The sequence below is a fragment of the Loxodonta africana genome, chromosome 23 (assembly GCF_030014295.1).
Source record: "Loxodonta africana isolate mLoxAfr1 chromosome 23, mLoxAfr1.hap2, whole genome shotgun sequence".
Classification (NCBI taxonomy): Eukaryota; Metazoa; Chordata; class Mammalia; order Proboscidea; family Elephantidae; genus Loxodonta; species Loxodonta africana.
Genome location: NC_087364.1, coordinates 44,654,834 through 44,669,878, shown reverse-complemented (window position 1 = coordinate 44,669,878; position 15,045 = coordinate 44,654,834). Strand labels below are relative to the sequence as shown.

Below are 15,045 nucleotides of genomic sequence, written 5' to 3'. Positions count from 1 at the left end.
TGTTCCCCTAAGATAGATTTGTTCTTTCTTCTGGCAGTCCATGGTATATTCAACAACATCACAATTTGAATATGTAAATTCTATCTTCATTTTTTCATTGCCCAGCTTTTGCATACATATGAGACAAGTGAAAATATTGTCTTAGTCTGGGTTCCCTAGAGGAGCAAAACCAGTGAAGCGTGTGTATAAATATATAAGACAGGTTCACTTCAAAGAGATGGCTCACTCAATTGTGGGGGTGGCAAGTCCCAAATTCACGGGTTGGGCGGCTTCTGCTGGCTCACGTGGTTGCAGGGGCTGATGGACCCAAAATCTGCAGGTCAGGGGCAGGCTGGAGGCCTCTGCTGGTTCACAGGTTTGTGGGGGCTAGAAAATCCAAAATTTGTGGGCTTACATCCCAAAAACCTGAGGTCAGGTGATGAGAAGAGTGCAGGGTCTCAGAGAGTGAGCAAGGTTTGCCAGAACATTCATTTATATACTGGAGGCAGGCACATCCCCAAGGAAACTTCCCTTTCAACTGATTGGCTGCTCACATCAGATCACAAAATGGAAGGTGATTACATAAACCCATTGCCATTGAGTTGATCCCACTTATAGTCACCCCACATGACAGAGTAGAACTGCCCCGTAGGGTGTCCAAGGAAGCAGACTGCCACATCTTTCTCCTGCAGAGTGGTGGATTCACACTGCTGACCTTTCAGTTAGCAGCCTATCACTTTAACCATTTTGCCACCTGGGCTCCTGGTGATTATATAAAAAAAACCCAAGCCCAAACCTGTTACAGTCGAGTCAATTTCAACCCTGTAGGGTTTCCAAGGAGCGGCTAGTGGATTTGAACTGCTGACTGTTCATTTAGCAGGGTATCACTTTAACCATTTCACCATGAGGGCTCCTGGTGATTACATAAAAAAAAAACCCAAACCTGTTACCATCAATTTTGACCCCATAGGAAAGAGTAGAGCTGCCCCCTAGGGTTTCCAAGGAGCAGCTGGTAGATTTGAACAGCTAACCTTTTGGTTAGCAGTTAAGCTCTTAACTGCTGTGCCACCAGGGCTCTGGTGATTACACAGTGTCTGCCAAATTACCAAGAATCACAGCCTAGCCAAGTTGATGCATAACATTAACCAAGTAAAATACCATGGTTTGGGTCAGGCTCACCTTAGTCATTAAAGTGACATCTTTGCCTTTTAACACTCCAAAGAGGTCTTTTGCAGTAGATTTGCCCAGTGCAGTATGTTGTTTGATTTCATGTCTGCTGCTTCCTCGGGCATTGATTGTTGATCCAAGAAGAATAAAATCCTTTATAACTTCAATTTCTTTTGCCATTTATCATGATATTTATGGTCCAGTTATGTGGATTTTCATTTTCTTTATGCCCAGGCATAATGCATCCTGAAGGCTGTAGTCTTTCAAATTCATCAGTAAGTGCTTCAAGTCGTCTTCACTTTCTGCAAGCAAGGTTGTGTCACCTGCTGTCAGGCTGGTACTGAGTCTTCCTCCAATCCTGATGCCATGTTCTTCATTGTATAAGTTAGGTTTTCACTTTAATGAACTAGATAAGGATTTGCTAATTTAACATGTTTAAATAAAATGAGAATTTCTAGAAGGAAAAACTGTTAGAAAGAGCAGAACTCTGATCTGGATTCCAGTCTTGCTCAGCTCCTAACTTCCTGCATGACCTAGAAGATTCTAGAGCTATCACAGCCACCTTAGTTTCTCTATTTACCAAAATGTAACTCTAATACCTAACATGGCTGAGACAGTGGAACTATTAATGAAAGCATTTTGAATATAATGTAAGTTATTATTTATAGGGAAAACACATGCCAGGCACACTTAATTTTCACGGTAGTTTAAATGTCGCAGGCTAGTTAGGTTGTAAATTGTTTCTTTAATGGCTTTTAGCAGCCTATAACTTCAGAATTCACCTGAAAGAAATCTGCACCAGGGACTATCTTTGTGTTGTATTTGGCCAAACTGATCTACCATGGAGATTATTGATGGTGATGACTAAAATCCAGTTAGAATATCATAAAAATTATAGAGTATGTAATAAATTCCACATACGACTGTGGCATGTGAGAAATAATTTACTTTTTTCAAAATACAGGTCAAGGGCAGAAACATAATTATCCTATATACATGCCAGTGTATGCATAACCTCGATCTTTCCCTCCTCAGTTATGTAGAAAGAGCATATGCGCTGCGGACTTTCTTCGAAGGGGTTTATGATCCTTAAGTTTGTTTTGATTGTTTTTATATAGGGAACCTTTGTTGGCCTTTAAAACGTAATTTAGAAATGTTGTAACTGATGTATTTTTGCCACCAATGAAACAAATATATATGGCAAAATGAATGCAAACTCATTTTTGTCTGTAAGATTTGTTTTTAAATTATCCTGTTTTGCAGCGAGGGAAAAAGTATGAGCTCATTTCTTTCGCTTCTGCCAACGGCAAGCTAATTTTCCCAACCCACGTGGACAGCTGAGCAGTGAGTCTAGCGTGCTTCAATCTCCCGACTCGTGCAGTGCCATCTGTGGGCACACACACATCCAGGCTTGTACACTGGATGGGGCAAGGCTCAACTGGCAAGGCTTTTTTGCTTTATGAAGATTGTGCTGACGATGCAGCTATCCCATAAGCCTGAAGCATCTGCCCACTGTACAGGGAAAGAAATTAAAGGTACTCAGCAGATTGTACGCAGTTGTTTCCAGTTACTCTTCTCTCTGTATACATTCTGCATTCCTCTCCCCACGTGTTCCGAGTGGTGGATCACACACACACACTACGCACTCACATTCACACACGTGCGTACTGCACCTCACCCAGACACAAGCCAAGACACGTCCCTAGCTCACCCCAATCTCCCGGTCCCTCACTCCGCTGCCTCTCCCCACCGCGTGAGCACACCCCGGCGCCAGACGGCAGCGCTCCCCACGCAGCCCCTGGCCGGCCCCCGCGGTGGGAGGGAAGGAGCAGCCCTGGGGTCGGACGGACAAAGCGCGCGTCCAATCGAGCCCGGTACTGCCTCCCCGAAGGGAGGGAGCGGCGGCTCGGACGGGCCCAATGAGCGGGGAGCCGGAGTGGGACTTCCTCCCGGAATCCCGTTGGCCAGAATAGCGGGGCCGTGGGTGACACGTAAGTTGGGTGGGAAGCGGCGGCATCTGAGGCTCGGGCAGTCGGGTCTGTGACACCGGCCTGCGGTCTTCCAAGCCCAGCCGGGCAGCCGGCCCCCACCCATCCACCACCCCGACGGGCCGCGCGCGCGGGGAGGCGCCTAAGGCGCCCCGAGCTGAGTTGCCTTTGTTGGGCGCGCACCCCTCCCTTAGGTGGCACATAGTCGCGCGGTGGGAGCTGCCGCGAGGGGGTGGGGTGCGGCCGGGGCGGAACTCTGTGCGCCACCGGGACAAGGGGGCCAAAAAGTGGGGAGGAGGGCAAAAGGCAGGCGGTGTCCGGGGACAGGCGCGAGAGCAGCCGCTGAGAAGTATGCGGAGGGCCCCCTTCCGGGCCCCGGCACTCGCGGCGAGCGAGCCTTGGAAAAGTTTGGCGGCTGCTGCCCGGGCGGTGTCGATGGCTGCGCGCCCCGCGGCGCGCGGGGGCTAGGCGGGCGCCACTTCCCCTACAGCCCCGCTTTTGTGTGTCGCGTCTGTTCCTCATGCTGCGTCCGGCCACCTCCTGCGGCGGCCGCTGCTGAGGCGCTTGCCGGGACTGAAGGGACGACGAGGAGGCGACGGCAGCGGCGGGGGCGGCCGCGGCGCGCGGTCCAGGCGGGACTATGGGAAACGGGATGTGCTCCCGAAAACAGAAGCGGATCTTCCAGACGCTGCTGCTACTGACCGTGGTGTTCGGCTTTCTCTACGGCGCGATGCTGTACTACGAGCTGCAGACGCAGCTGCGGAAAGCTGAGGCTGTGGCGCTCAAGTACCAGCAGCACCAGGAGTCCCTCTCAGCCCAGTTACAAGGTACGGTTAACGCGACGTGCGCGGCCGTGGCCAACTTTGCCTCGCGCCTCCAGCCCCAGCTGGAAAAGTGGCTTTGGGGAGGCGTTGGCACTGCAGGTGCCACTTCTGACCCTCAGGGACATCAGAGGCGAGCGATGCAGGAGTGTCTGTCCCGCGGTATGTCAGGGGAAATGATATCGTCCTTCTCCCGCTTTCTCCAGGCGGTTAAGTTTGAAGTTGATAGCACCAGCTCCTACCTAGTCCCTCGGAGCGTTTGGGGGGCGGGTGCACACTGAGCTTTCACCGAGCACTTGTCAAAGGCCCAGCTGGAATCCGAGCAGACACACCAGCAGCCCCCCTGCCAGTCCCATCTCTGAGGGGCAGGGTTCCTGGTTTTCTAGGTATTTGATTTCCAGTTGATTTTGCCAGTCGCCTAGGAAATGGAGAGTTTGTCAGAGATTTCTCAAACTGCACTGCTTTCCAAGGAAAAATTAAGCCATGACCTAGCACCCCAAAGTAATGGCGCAGTCGAATGGAATCTAGACCTGCTAGTTCCTTATTCTGTTAACTCAGTAGAGCGACTTGAGGGTTGCTGGATGTGTTTAAAAAGTCTGCACACTATTTACTGTTCAGCAGCTGGCAGGTATGTTTTTGACAAAAATGGTGTATTTGTCTTCCTGAGCACCTTTTAATTCATCACAGGTCGTTTTGTGTGTGTGTGTGTGTGTGTGTGTGTGTTTTAACCAGTCAACCTTGAAAGAAGTTGGTGAGGAGAAACACAGTTTTTCACTTTGTCGTACACAGCAAACAACTGGAGCGGAGGATAGGTAGTACAAAGGCTTAAAGCTTATAACCTTCTATTTTAGAGTCTCATTTAATGTAAATTTCAGAAACATAAATGATATATGACTGCAAAGTAAGCACAGTGTGGTCCTGTTAAAGGCATAGTCATCATATTTATACAGTTTTTAAAGCTCCTACATGTACTTGGGTTAGTTTTCAACACATACATGCCCTCCCTCTGACCAAAAAATAATAAAAAAGCTATAGATAGGGGAAATGTTGACAGTCTGCTGGTAATGTAACTATAGCTTATTTCATGTTACTAGGAAGATATAGGTTGGCTGGATGTTTCTGCCAGTGTGTGTATATGAATATATAACAGATGCTTTTTCATTGCTCCAGTATTCTGAGTGTTTTGTAGTAAAAAATTTAAGATGAACAAAAGTGATTGCTTGGTTTTGTTTGCTCTTCCCAACTTAGGAGAAAAGGAAGTATTTTTAGCTCCCTGAAGCTGCATAGCTACAGGCAATGAAAATATGTGAACTGGGCTTGGTTCAAAAGGAAAACCTATTTTGGTAATCTTAGTTTAAGAAAAAAATTTTTTTTCCTTAAAGTTGTTGAAATTTACTCATGTTGATGAAATTTACCATGTTGTTGAAATATCTATTTGGTATGAGTAGGGTAAATATTTTTATGTAATTTACTTGCTCATAAAACATCAGTGGCTTCCTTGTGAAGTTCAGTGCAGCTAGACCAAGGGAACAATTTGTTGTCTAATAGTACAACATCAGGACTGGGTTTTTCCAAAGGTGGCTAGAACGGGAGGTGTCTGTGGTGGATTGGCTGAGGTTATGTACCTTGGTCTCTTAGGAACCCGTGAGGGCAGGTGCTGTCACGCTCACCAAGGCACCTTACAGTGCCTGACATTGAGGATGGGATCAATATTTAGTATTCAGTCAACAAACCTGAATTACGGTGGAAAAACTAATTCCAGGTACTGTTGTCTGCTTTTCTGTGTCTCTATCCTGAAAACCAAAGCAACACAAATTAAAAAAAAAAAGTCCAAATAGCTCATTGCCTTAACTGCCAGTTCTGGAACTTATTGACTGAGGCTCCGCTTTCTGAATCATGACTTTTATTTGCAGTATTTCATTTTGAAAACCAATCTTAAGATTCTTTGTCTTTTTTGGTGATGGTAGTGGCGGGTGGGGAGTCCCCGGGTGGTGCAAACGGTGAACACAGTTGGCTGCTAACCAAAAGGTTGGAGGGTTTGGTCCACTCACAGGTGCCTCTGAAGAAAGTCTGTCAGTCTACTTCTGAAAAATCAGCTATTGAAAACCCTATGGAGCACAGTTCTACTCTGACACACATGGGGTCACCGTGAGTCAGAGTCCACTCAGCGACAGCTGGTTTTTAGTGGTGATAATACAAGGCCATTAAAATGCACAGCTTTTGCTTTGCAACAGGGGATAAAAATGTTCTGGCAAGTTTGAAAGAGTTAAAGGCCATTTCTTAATTACTCTTGCCATTCCTCCAGAACTGTGGTGCTGCAGCAGTTAAAACATGATTATTCATGAAGAATATTTCCCAGGTAGGCTACAGTTTCTCCTTTTTTAAAAACGTATTATTGCAGTCATTATTGGCCACTGACCTCTGTAGCATTTATTGGGTGAAGATATTCTGGTGGTGTGCAGATTTCGCTTCGCCTGTCCAGTGACAGATGGCATTTTACACAGTAAGATATATGCCACCTACAACGATGGGTCTTGGGGCATCAGACTGTCCATTCTTAAGACTTGTTTATTTAGGTGGGATTTCTTGACCTGGCTTGGATTAAGACTAGAGTTCATCATGAGTGTCCTACTTTGTAAAAATGACCCTTGAAAAAGTTGAAGTAACTTGGTCCTGTAGTCTTGAAGGTGGTATACATTTGTAAAGTGTGCAAATTTAGGTCATCTTTTTTTCACTTTAGGAATGAGTTGTACTGCAGATCTTGGTTGGGAATTAGGTTACTTCTAACCCCAAGCACATTTTGTTGTAGAACAGACCTATAAATAGGAGGTGGAGGGGGTCCCATGGGGAATGTTCTCAAACTAGGCAACTCCATCTCCACAAAAAACAAATACTTCTATCGCTGTGTCTATATCTGGGGCCCTCGTGGCACAGTGGTTACGTGTTTGGCTGCTAACCAAAAAGTCGGCAGTTCAAATCCACAACTTGCTCCTTGCAAACCCTATGGGGCTTCTACTCTATTCTATAGAGTCACTGTGAGTTGGAATTCGACTGGAAGGCCATAGTTTTTTGTTTTTGTTTTTTAAATGTCTATGTCTGACTGTCTTTCTCTCTTACTGTACCTTAAGTATACTGAGGAATGGGACAGAGGTCACATACTGGTGGCAGAGATAGTAACAACCTTTGTTTTGACCTGCACAGTTTTTATTTAACCTTTAAGTTTTTTTAAACTGCTTTCAAGTGGGCCATGCACCATTTCTCTATAACTATACACAGTGGTTCTCAGCCATGACTGCCCATTGGAATCAGCTGGAGAGCTCCCAGATGAATTAAATCACAATTATGGGGGTGGAAGCCAGGCGTCAGTAATCTTTAAAGTTCTGCAGGTAATGCCAACTTATAGCTAAGGTTGAGAACCGCAGCTTTATAATCTTAAAACTGAACCACTCCACACATTTACTGTACTTCACTTGCCTGGTCCCAAAGACATTGGAGTTTTTTTACCCTGAGTATGTGATTAAATGCAAAGACTATGAATTGTAATAAAACAGATTGGGGTTCAAATACTGGCTCTGCAACTTTTTGTATAAGTTTGAACCTCAAGTTTTCCTGTTTATAAAATACAGATTAGAATTATCTATTTCATAGAGTTTTTGTGAGAATTAAATAAGAAAATGCCTTCAAAGCTTCTAGCACATACTTGGCACATAAAAACCCACTCATTGCTGTCGAGTCGATTCCGACTCACAGCGACCCTATAGGACAGAGTAGAACTGCCCCACAGAGTTTCCAAGGAGCGCCTGGCGGATTCAAACTGCCAACCCTATGGTTGGCAGCCATAGCACTTAAGCACTATGCTACCAGAGTTTCCAAACATAGTAGGTGCTTATTAAAGATTGACTGTGTTTGTCATGGGATGAGGTTGGCGTTCCTGTTTGAGGTAAGGTGATATTTTTTCTCTTTTGTTTCAGGATTGTCATGGGCAAAATTTTGAAATTGACTGTTTTTATAGTCACCTCTTTTTTTTTTTCTTGTACCTAAATGCTAATCTACAGTCGCTTTCTCTGCAGTCAAGAGTTTATTCTTGCAGAATCGACAAACCCTGCGTGATCTTAAAATGATCTCTCTCCTGCTTTCTAACGAGTTCCACTTGCCTCAAAAAAAAAAAATAAAAAACAAATACAGTCGGGAGTGTGGAGAAAGGAAGTTCTCCTTGTGTGAATGAGTATTGTTCCTCTGTCAATCCCAGCAATGAGTCGGAATCGACTCAACGGCACTGGGTTTTTTTGGGGGTCAGTCTCCGGTTCATCCCCTGCCGAACTGGCCTCTGAGCCTTTGGCTGTTGTTCCCAGGGGCTCCTAGTTCATACACTGCCTTGTGGTTCAGTGGTGGTGGTTAGGAAAGATTTTCTTCTCAGTGGGTCCAGTACTCTATCTGGACAGATTTAGGACTAATGCCCATTTCAGAACCAATCATTATGGCTGGAGAGATGGGTTGGAGTGTGCTGACTGCCTTAGGCCTTGTTCACAGGTTCCAGAGCTTGGAGTCAGGCTGTGCCTGAACCACAGGGACTGAGAGTGCTAGAAGAATTTATCCTCATGTGACAATGGGGCTTTTGCTGAAATCAGGTGAGCAGATACCACACAGCTAAAACACAACAACTTTCACTACCCTGATCCTTTATCACTGCTAGGACACCAACCTGTAATGATTTCCGCAGAAGGCATTGTGCATTTTTTAACCAGAAATCTTTGAACTAGGCTTTTGTGATTTAATGGACCACTTTCTGACGCAAATGTCATTATTATATCTATGTAAGAGTGTAATGTTCGTTCACATTGGGATGAAGCAAGCCAGGTGAACATACTCTAGTGTGGCAGAAAATCTTATTGATTTTAACCACTCTCCCCTTTGTGCCTTTACTGTGTGTTATATTTTCTCAGAAATTCTTAGCAGAGTGGTTAAAAACATGGACAGTGGAGCCAGACTAGCTCCACCAGTGACCTAGGGCCGATTACTTAACCTCTCTAAGCCTTTGTTTCCTCATCTGTATGACAGGAGGGTCAATGTGAGAATGTGACAAATTACTGAGCACAGTGCCTCACACACAGCAGATGCCCAGTACTGGAATTGATACAGAGGTTAATGTGTGTTGTTAGATGAGTGAAATGGAAAACGCCCATTCCTAGTCTTCCACAGAATCATTTTCACTAGTCTCTCTTCACACGAACCTTGTCAGCCCAAAATTCCTAGGGACAGTTTATTTCTCTCTTGGGACTAGGGGGCATTTGAGACTGTGTTTACACACTTGGGGGCAAAACTATTTCAGAATGAGTGAAGAATTGTTAAGTTTAACTGCTCTGCTGTGGTCTGTTTTTTTCCTATTCAGAGTGAGCTTGTCCAACTCCTGGTTGTACAGAAAGTCCGTGCTGGTGAGACTGGCTAATTTATACTTTGGAATAGTTCTTGAATCATTCCACAGGTTTGGGCAGAGGCAGCTGGGGCACATGTATCTGAAGGCTGGTTTTGGCACCTAAAATTCTCCAGTGATTGTGAGTTCAGAAAATGTCCACAGTTCTGGAAATGGCAGCCGCTGAGGAGTGCAGGGCTGAAGGCAATTCTTTTTTATAGCAGCAGGGCAGCTCCTAGAATGTTAGCTCTAAATTTGCATTTACCAGACTAAATAAAGTATCAGTTGCAAAATACAACATTTTGCGTTTGGGAATATATGAACAAATGATAAGTTATAAAATGAAATCTCCACTGATTAATTTTGTTAGTAATTGAAGAGCCATGTCCCTCAAATAACTTAATCTGATATGAATTTGTGATTTCGATAAAGCAAGGGCAACACTTAATTTTCTAACGTGTTCCATACTTCTAGTATGTTATTTTGTCAAATTCAGTCAGCATTAAATTCTCAGGAGAAAATGGTGAGAAATAAGCAATCCATTTATACTTCTTGGTGGTCTTATTTCTGTCAGCTTCAGTCATTCAGAACTGAAAGCTGGGAATAAACAGTATAGGAGTGGGGAGCAGGGGGATCTGAGCAGTAAGGAAAACAGATAAACTGACATAAACGCAGTGAACTTTACTCTGGATAAGAGGTCTTGCACCAATAGTTTAGACTGTGGTTACTGATTAACTCACTCCTGGATCGTTAGGAGAGGGTGTGACTGCTAGAGGCAGGCAGTAAGCATGTGAAAAATAAGACCTGTGACAGGCATAGCTATTTAAGTGAAGAAAAAAAAAAACAAACCATTTACTGTAGGGACAAAAAGTCCCAGACGCCTGAAGCAGTATATTACAGCACTGTGACCCTCTTGGCCATCCCAGTGATGACCAGAAACCATCAAAAAGGTTTACAGAATGTTTTATATGTTCCTATTCCAGGTAAGTGTATCACAGCTATTTGAAATTAAAAAAGAGAAAAAATTGGCTCTTCCAGGTGTCACATTTGTCACTTAAGTGAGTTGTCCTTTGCGTTGGGTTCCCCCAGCACTTAGCCTGTTAGATTAATCCTAAGCATTTAGGTTGGCTTGCTACCCTAAGCAGGAACATACTATATTAAAACTGGTTGCTTCTCTGATTTCAGATTATCCTGAATCTGTTTTTTGTTCTTTTTGGTGAAGTCTCTTTTAGCTCAGGACCAGGCTTTTTTTATTTCTTCTTCTCCAGTGATTGGTGCCTGGCAAAAAAAAAAAAAAACATACCCATTGCTGTCGAGTCAATTCCAACTCACAGTGACCTTATAGGACAGAGTAAAACTGCTGCATAGGGTTTTCCAAGGAGCACCTGGTGAATTTGAACTGCTGACCTTTTGGTTAGCAGCTGTAGCACTTAACCACTACGCCACCAGGGTTTCTGCCTGGCATATATAGGTGCTTAATAAATAGTTGGTCTGTATACCTATGTGATATTTTCTGTTACGTGTATTCATACACGGTAGTCAGCGAAGTGTAGTGGGTATGGGCTCAGGAGTCAAAGCACTTGGATTTGATTTTCTGCTGTCTTCTTTACTAACTGGGTGGTCCTGGGCAAGTTATTTAGCTTCTCTGTGACTCAGTTTCATCATAAGTAATAATCAGGAAAATAGTGCTTATAATAGGTGGTTCTGAGGATAGGTAGTGTTAGCCAAGATACAGTGCTTTAAAAAAGGAAAAAACCAAACCCATTGCTGTCGAGTCGATTCCGACCCATAGCAACCCTACAGGACAGAGTAGAACTGTCCCATAGAGTTTCCAAGGAGCACCTGGTAGACTTGAACAGCTGACCTTTTGGTTAGCAGCTGTGGCACTTAACCACTATGCCACCAGCGCTCCAATACGATGCTTAGAAGGGTGTGATTGCATTTTGGACTGTTGAAAAATTTCATATAGAGCGGAGTGGTTCCCAGACCTCAGTAATTGAGAACCACAAGGGTGGGCAATGTGTGGTACATGTACTCATTTTAAAGTACAAAGTTAGGACAAAGTTATGAACATCGGTTAGATTTTGTCTATTAAATAGTCATCTTCACTGAAGTACATTTCACAGTTTAAAGGAGGTATTTATCAAGCTGTGTTTAATTGATGTAAATATGGGACAGAAATAAGTACTCTTAAGTTCATGGAAACCTTGGTGGTATAGTGGTTAAGTGCTAGACTCCTAACCGAATGGTTGGCAGTTTGAATCCAACAGGTGCTCCTTGGAAACTCTATGGGGCAGTTCTACTCTGTTCTATAGGGTTGGAATCGACTCAATGGCAACAGGCTTTTTTGGTTTTTAAGTTCATTAGGTTCTATTTATATGTAAAGCCTTGCTTTAAAATCATCCCCTGAGTAAAATATGAAAGCTTCTGGATACCTTTTGAAAGTCTGACTCAGTGAAGCATCTGTTAAAATATGTGGTTTGTACAAGGATCTACAACTCATTGCACACATTGTGTTTGACTTCGTCATCCAGATAAACTGGCATGTGGCAATTCTGTCATGAGAGTACTGTGTCTAAGTAAATAACAGTTGACCGTTAAAGAGAAGTGCACGTTATTTGCCGCCTTTAAGTCCTAGAGGAGCCCTGGAGGTGCAGTAGTTAAGCCCTTGGCTGCTAACCAGATGGTCAGCAGTCTGAACTGACCAGCCACTCTGCGGGAGAAAGATGTGACAGTCCCAAGTGGAGTGGAGCCGTGTTCTGACTTTTTTTTTCTTGCCTGCCAGTTCCCTGTAGGGCTGGGGCGCAAGACCAGATTTCAGTGACTCAGGAATGAGTGAATTAGAGTTAAGGAAATGAAGACTGACTAGAGATAGAGTGGGACAAAAGGCAAAGGATTTGAGAGAAACCAGAAGAGAAGGGAGAGAAAAAGGGACTGATATCAGCTGATGACTCTTGAAAGCAGCGAGGAAGATTCTTGCTCACATCTTTTTGTGTTCAAAAGAAAGCAATGGGATAGTGAAAGCAGAATGGGTTTGGGTGTCCCTTGTGCTCTGAAGGCAGCTGCGGTGTTTATCACCAGGGTGACCTTTAGCAGGCAGGTTAACCTCTCTGAACTTTGATCTCTTCATACTTGAATTGGGGATAACAGTGTCTGTCCCATACACTTACATGGATATGTGTGAGGTAAAATACATCTGAAGTGGCTAGCGCTAATTCAGGAGCATATTACTACTGTTCCTTGGGTGACCAGGGCTGCTGTTGCTCAATTAGTGTTGGTAGTATTGGGCTTCTTTTATCCCTGAGTGGTGCAAATGGTTAGCGCTGCAGCTGCTAGCTCAAAGATGAGAGGTTGGAATTCAACCAAAGCCACTTCGGAAGAAAGGCCTAGTGACCTACTTTGAAAAATCAGCCATTGAAAACCCTGTGAAACACAGTTTTACTGACAAACATGGGGATCACCCTGAGTCATAATTGACTCGACAGCAACTGTTTTTTTGAACTGGTTTTACAACATCTAGTGGGTAAACTGTGATTTAAATGTGGTTTTCAGAATTGTGTGCCCAACTTGGCTCTGAAACTTTTATGTGATTTAAGATACTCTCACATTGTGTTTTCTGCAGTGATCGTTGTCGGAAGAAAAAACCTCAAAGCACTTTACGTGGTAGTAACTAGGAGGTACTGTTTTTCATTTTGACAACTAAGTGTTCTTGTTTTATCATTGCGGACAAAATGTTTTTGCTACATTTGCCAATAGGTGGCTTGTGGATTTTGTAGCTTTGTTTGGAAGTGAAAGGTTTTCTTAATAAATATGTATTGAAGTTCAGATAGGCTAAAGAAAAATATAAAAGCCCATTGCTGTCAAGCCTGTTCAGAGTCATAGTGACCCTATAGGACAGAGTAGAACCACCCCACAGGGTTTCCAAGGAGCAGCTGGTGAATTTGTACTGCTGACTTTTTGGTCAGCAGCCGTAGCTCTTGACCACTGTGCCACTGGGGCTCCCATGAGAAATGATAAAGTTTAATTTTCTTTCAAGCCACTGTTACTTAGAGTGAATTTATTTTGATAAATTTTTTTGAAAATTTATCTGATGGCACTAAATTCAGGAGTCTTGGTGACACAGTGGTTAAAGCGCTCGACTGCCAACTGAAGGGTCAGCGATTGGAAGCCACCAGCTGCTTCGTGGGAGAAAGATGTGGCAGTCTGTTTCTGTAAAGGTTTATAGCCTTGGAAACCCTATGAGGCAGGTCTGTTCTGTCCTGTAGGATCACTATAAGTTGGAATTGACTTGACACCAGTAGGTTTGATTTGTTGTTGTTGTTGTTAGGTGCTGTTGAGTTGGTTCCGAGTCGTAGCGACCCTGTGCATAACAGAATGAAACATTGCCCAGTCCTGAGCCACACTTACAGTCGTTGTTATGCTTGAACTCATTGTTGCAGCTACTGTGTCAGTACACCTGGTTGAGGGTCTTCCTCTTTTCTGCTGACCCCGTACTCTGCCAAGCATGATGTCCTTCTCCAGGGACTGATCCCTCCTGACAACATGTCCAAAGTATGTAAGGCGCAGTCTCACCATCCTTGCTTCTAAGGAGCATTCTGGTTGCACTTCCTCTAAGACAGATTTGTTCATTCTTTTGGCAGTCCGTGGTATATTCAATATTCTGCGCCAACACCACAATTCAAAGGCGTCAACTCTTCTTCGGTCTTCCTTATTCATTGTCCAGCTTTCACATGCATGTGATGCGATTGAAAATACCATGGCTTGGGTCAGGCGCACCTTAGTCTTCAGGGTGACGTCTTTGCTCTTCAAAGGTTTGGTTTAGCATTAAATTATTTATAGCACATAACCTTTATTGAGTGCCTGCTATGTTCAAGTACTGTGCTAGGCATACTACATGTATTATCTCTCTTTTAACTGTGATGGAAGGGGCAGTAGTGGCTCAGGGTAGAATTTCTGCTTTCCATGCAGAAGACAGGTTTAGTTCCTGGCCATTGCACCTTAACACAGCCACCACCCGTTTGTCAGTGAAGGCCTGTGTGTGGCTGTGATGGTGAACAGGTTCCAGTGGAGCTTCTAGATGGATGAGGAAGCAAGCCCTGGTGATGTGCTTCTGAAAATCAGCCAGTGAAAACCCTGTGGCTCACAGCAGTCTGATCCCGTTGGACATGGGGTTGCCATGAGTCAGGGGCCAACTGGACAGCAGCTAACAGCAACAACTGTAATGAGAGCACTTTAATGTAAGTTTTATCTTTACTTTGTACATGAGCAACGTGAGACTCAGAAACCAAAAACCCGTAGCTGTCCAGTTGATTCTGACTCATAGCAACCCTATAGGACAGAGCAGATCTGCCCCGTAGGGTTTCGAAGGAGCAGCTGGTGGATTCAAGCTGCCAGCCTTTTGGCTAGCAGCCAAGCTCTTAACCACTGTGCCGCCAGGACTCCCTGAGGCCCAGAGGGTTAATTAGCTTGCCACTGTCAAGTTCTAGCCTAATGAAACTGAACTTAGAACCCTAGTCTGACTTCCTAGCCCATGTTCTTTCCACAGTACTCCATTGCCCTCAAACTTATTTTTGAGTGTCTCATGACAATATTAATGGTTTTGAGAAAGTAGGTTAGGTGGGTCATATGAGGATTCAAGGTAAAATTTAGAATCAAAAGTAACAGACCTGATTATTCGATG

The 15,045-nt window shown here is 44.2% G+C and overlaps 1 protein-coding gene across 11 annotated transcripts in view; it reads left to right on the top strand.

Moving 5' to 3' along the window:
- The first annotated feature begins 3,257 nt into the window (after nt 1-3,257).
- Nucleotides 3,258-15,045, top strand: part of GOLIM4 (golgi integral membrane protein 4) — a 97,978-nt gene continuing 86,190 nt past the window's right edge. For 9 of the 11 annotated variants that reach the window (XM_023555534.2, XM_010596049.3, XM_064275438.1 and 6 more), the window contains exon 1: nt 3,258-3,961. In XM_023555534.2, coding sequence (XP_023411302.1) covers nt 3,775-3,961 — 187 coding nt within the window. In that variant the 5' untranslated portion in view covers nt 3,258-3,774. The remainder of the gene's footprint in view (nt 3,962-15,045) is intronic. The other 2 variants (XM_064275440.1, XM_064275441.1) reach the window with 2 other exon arrangements.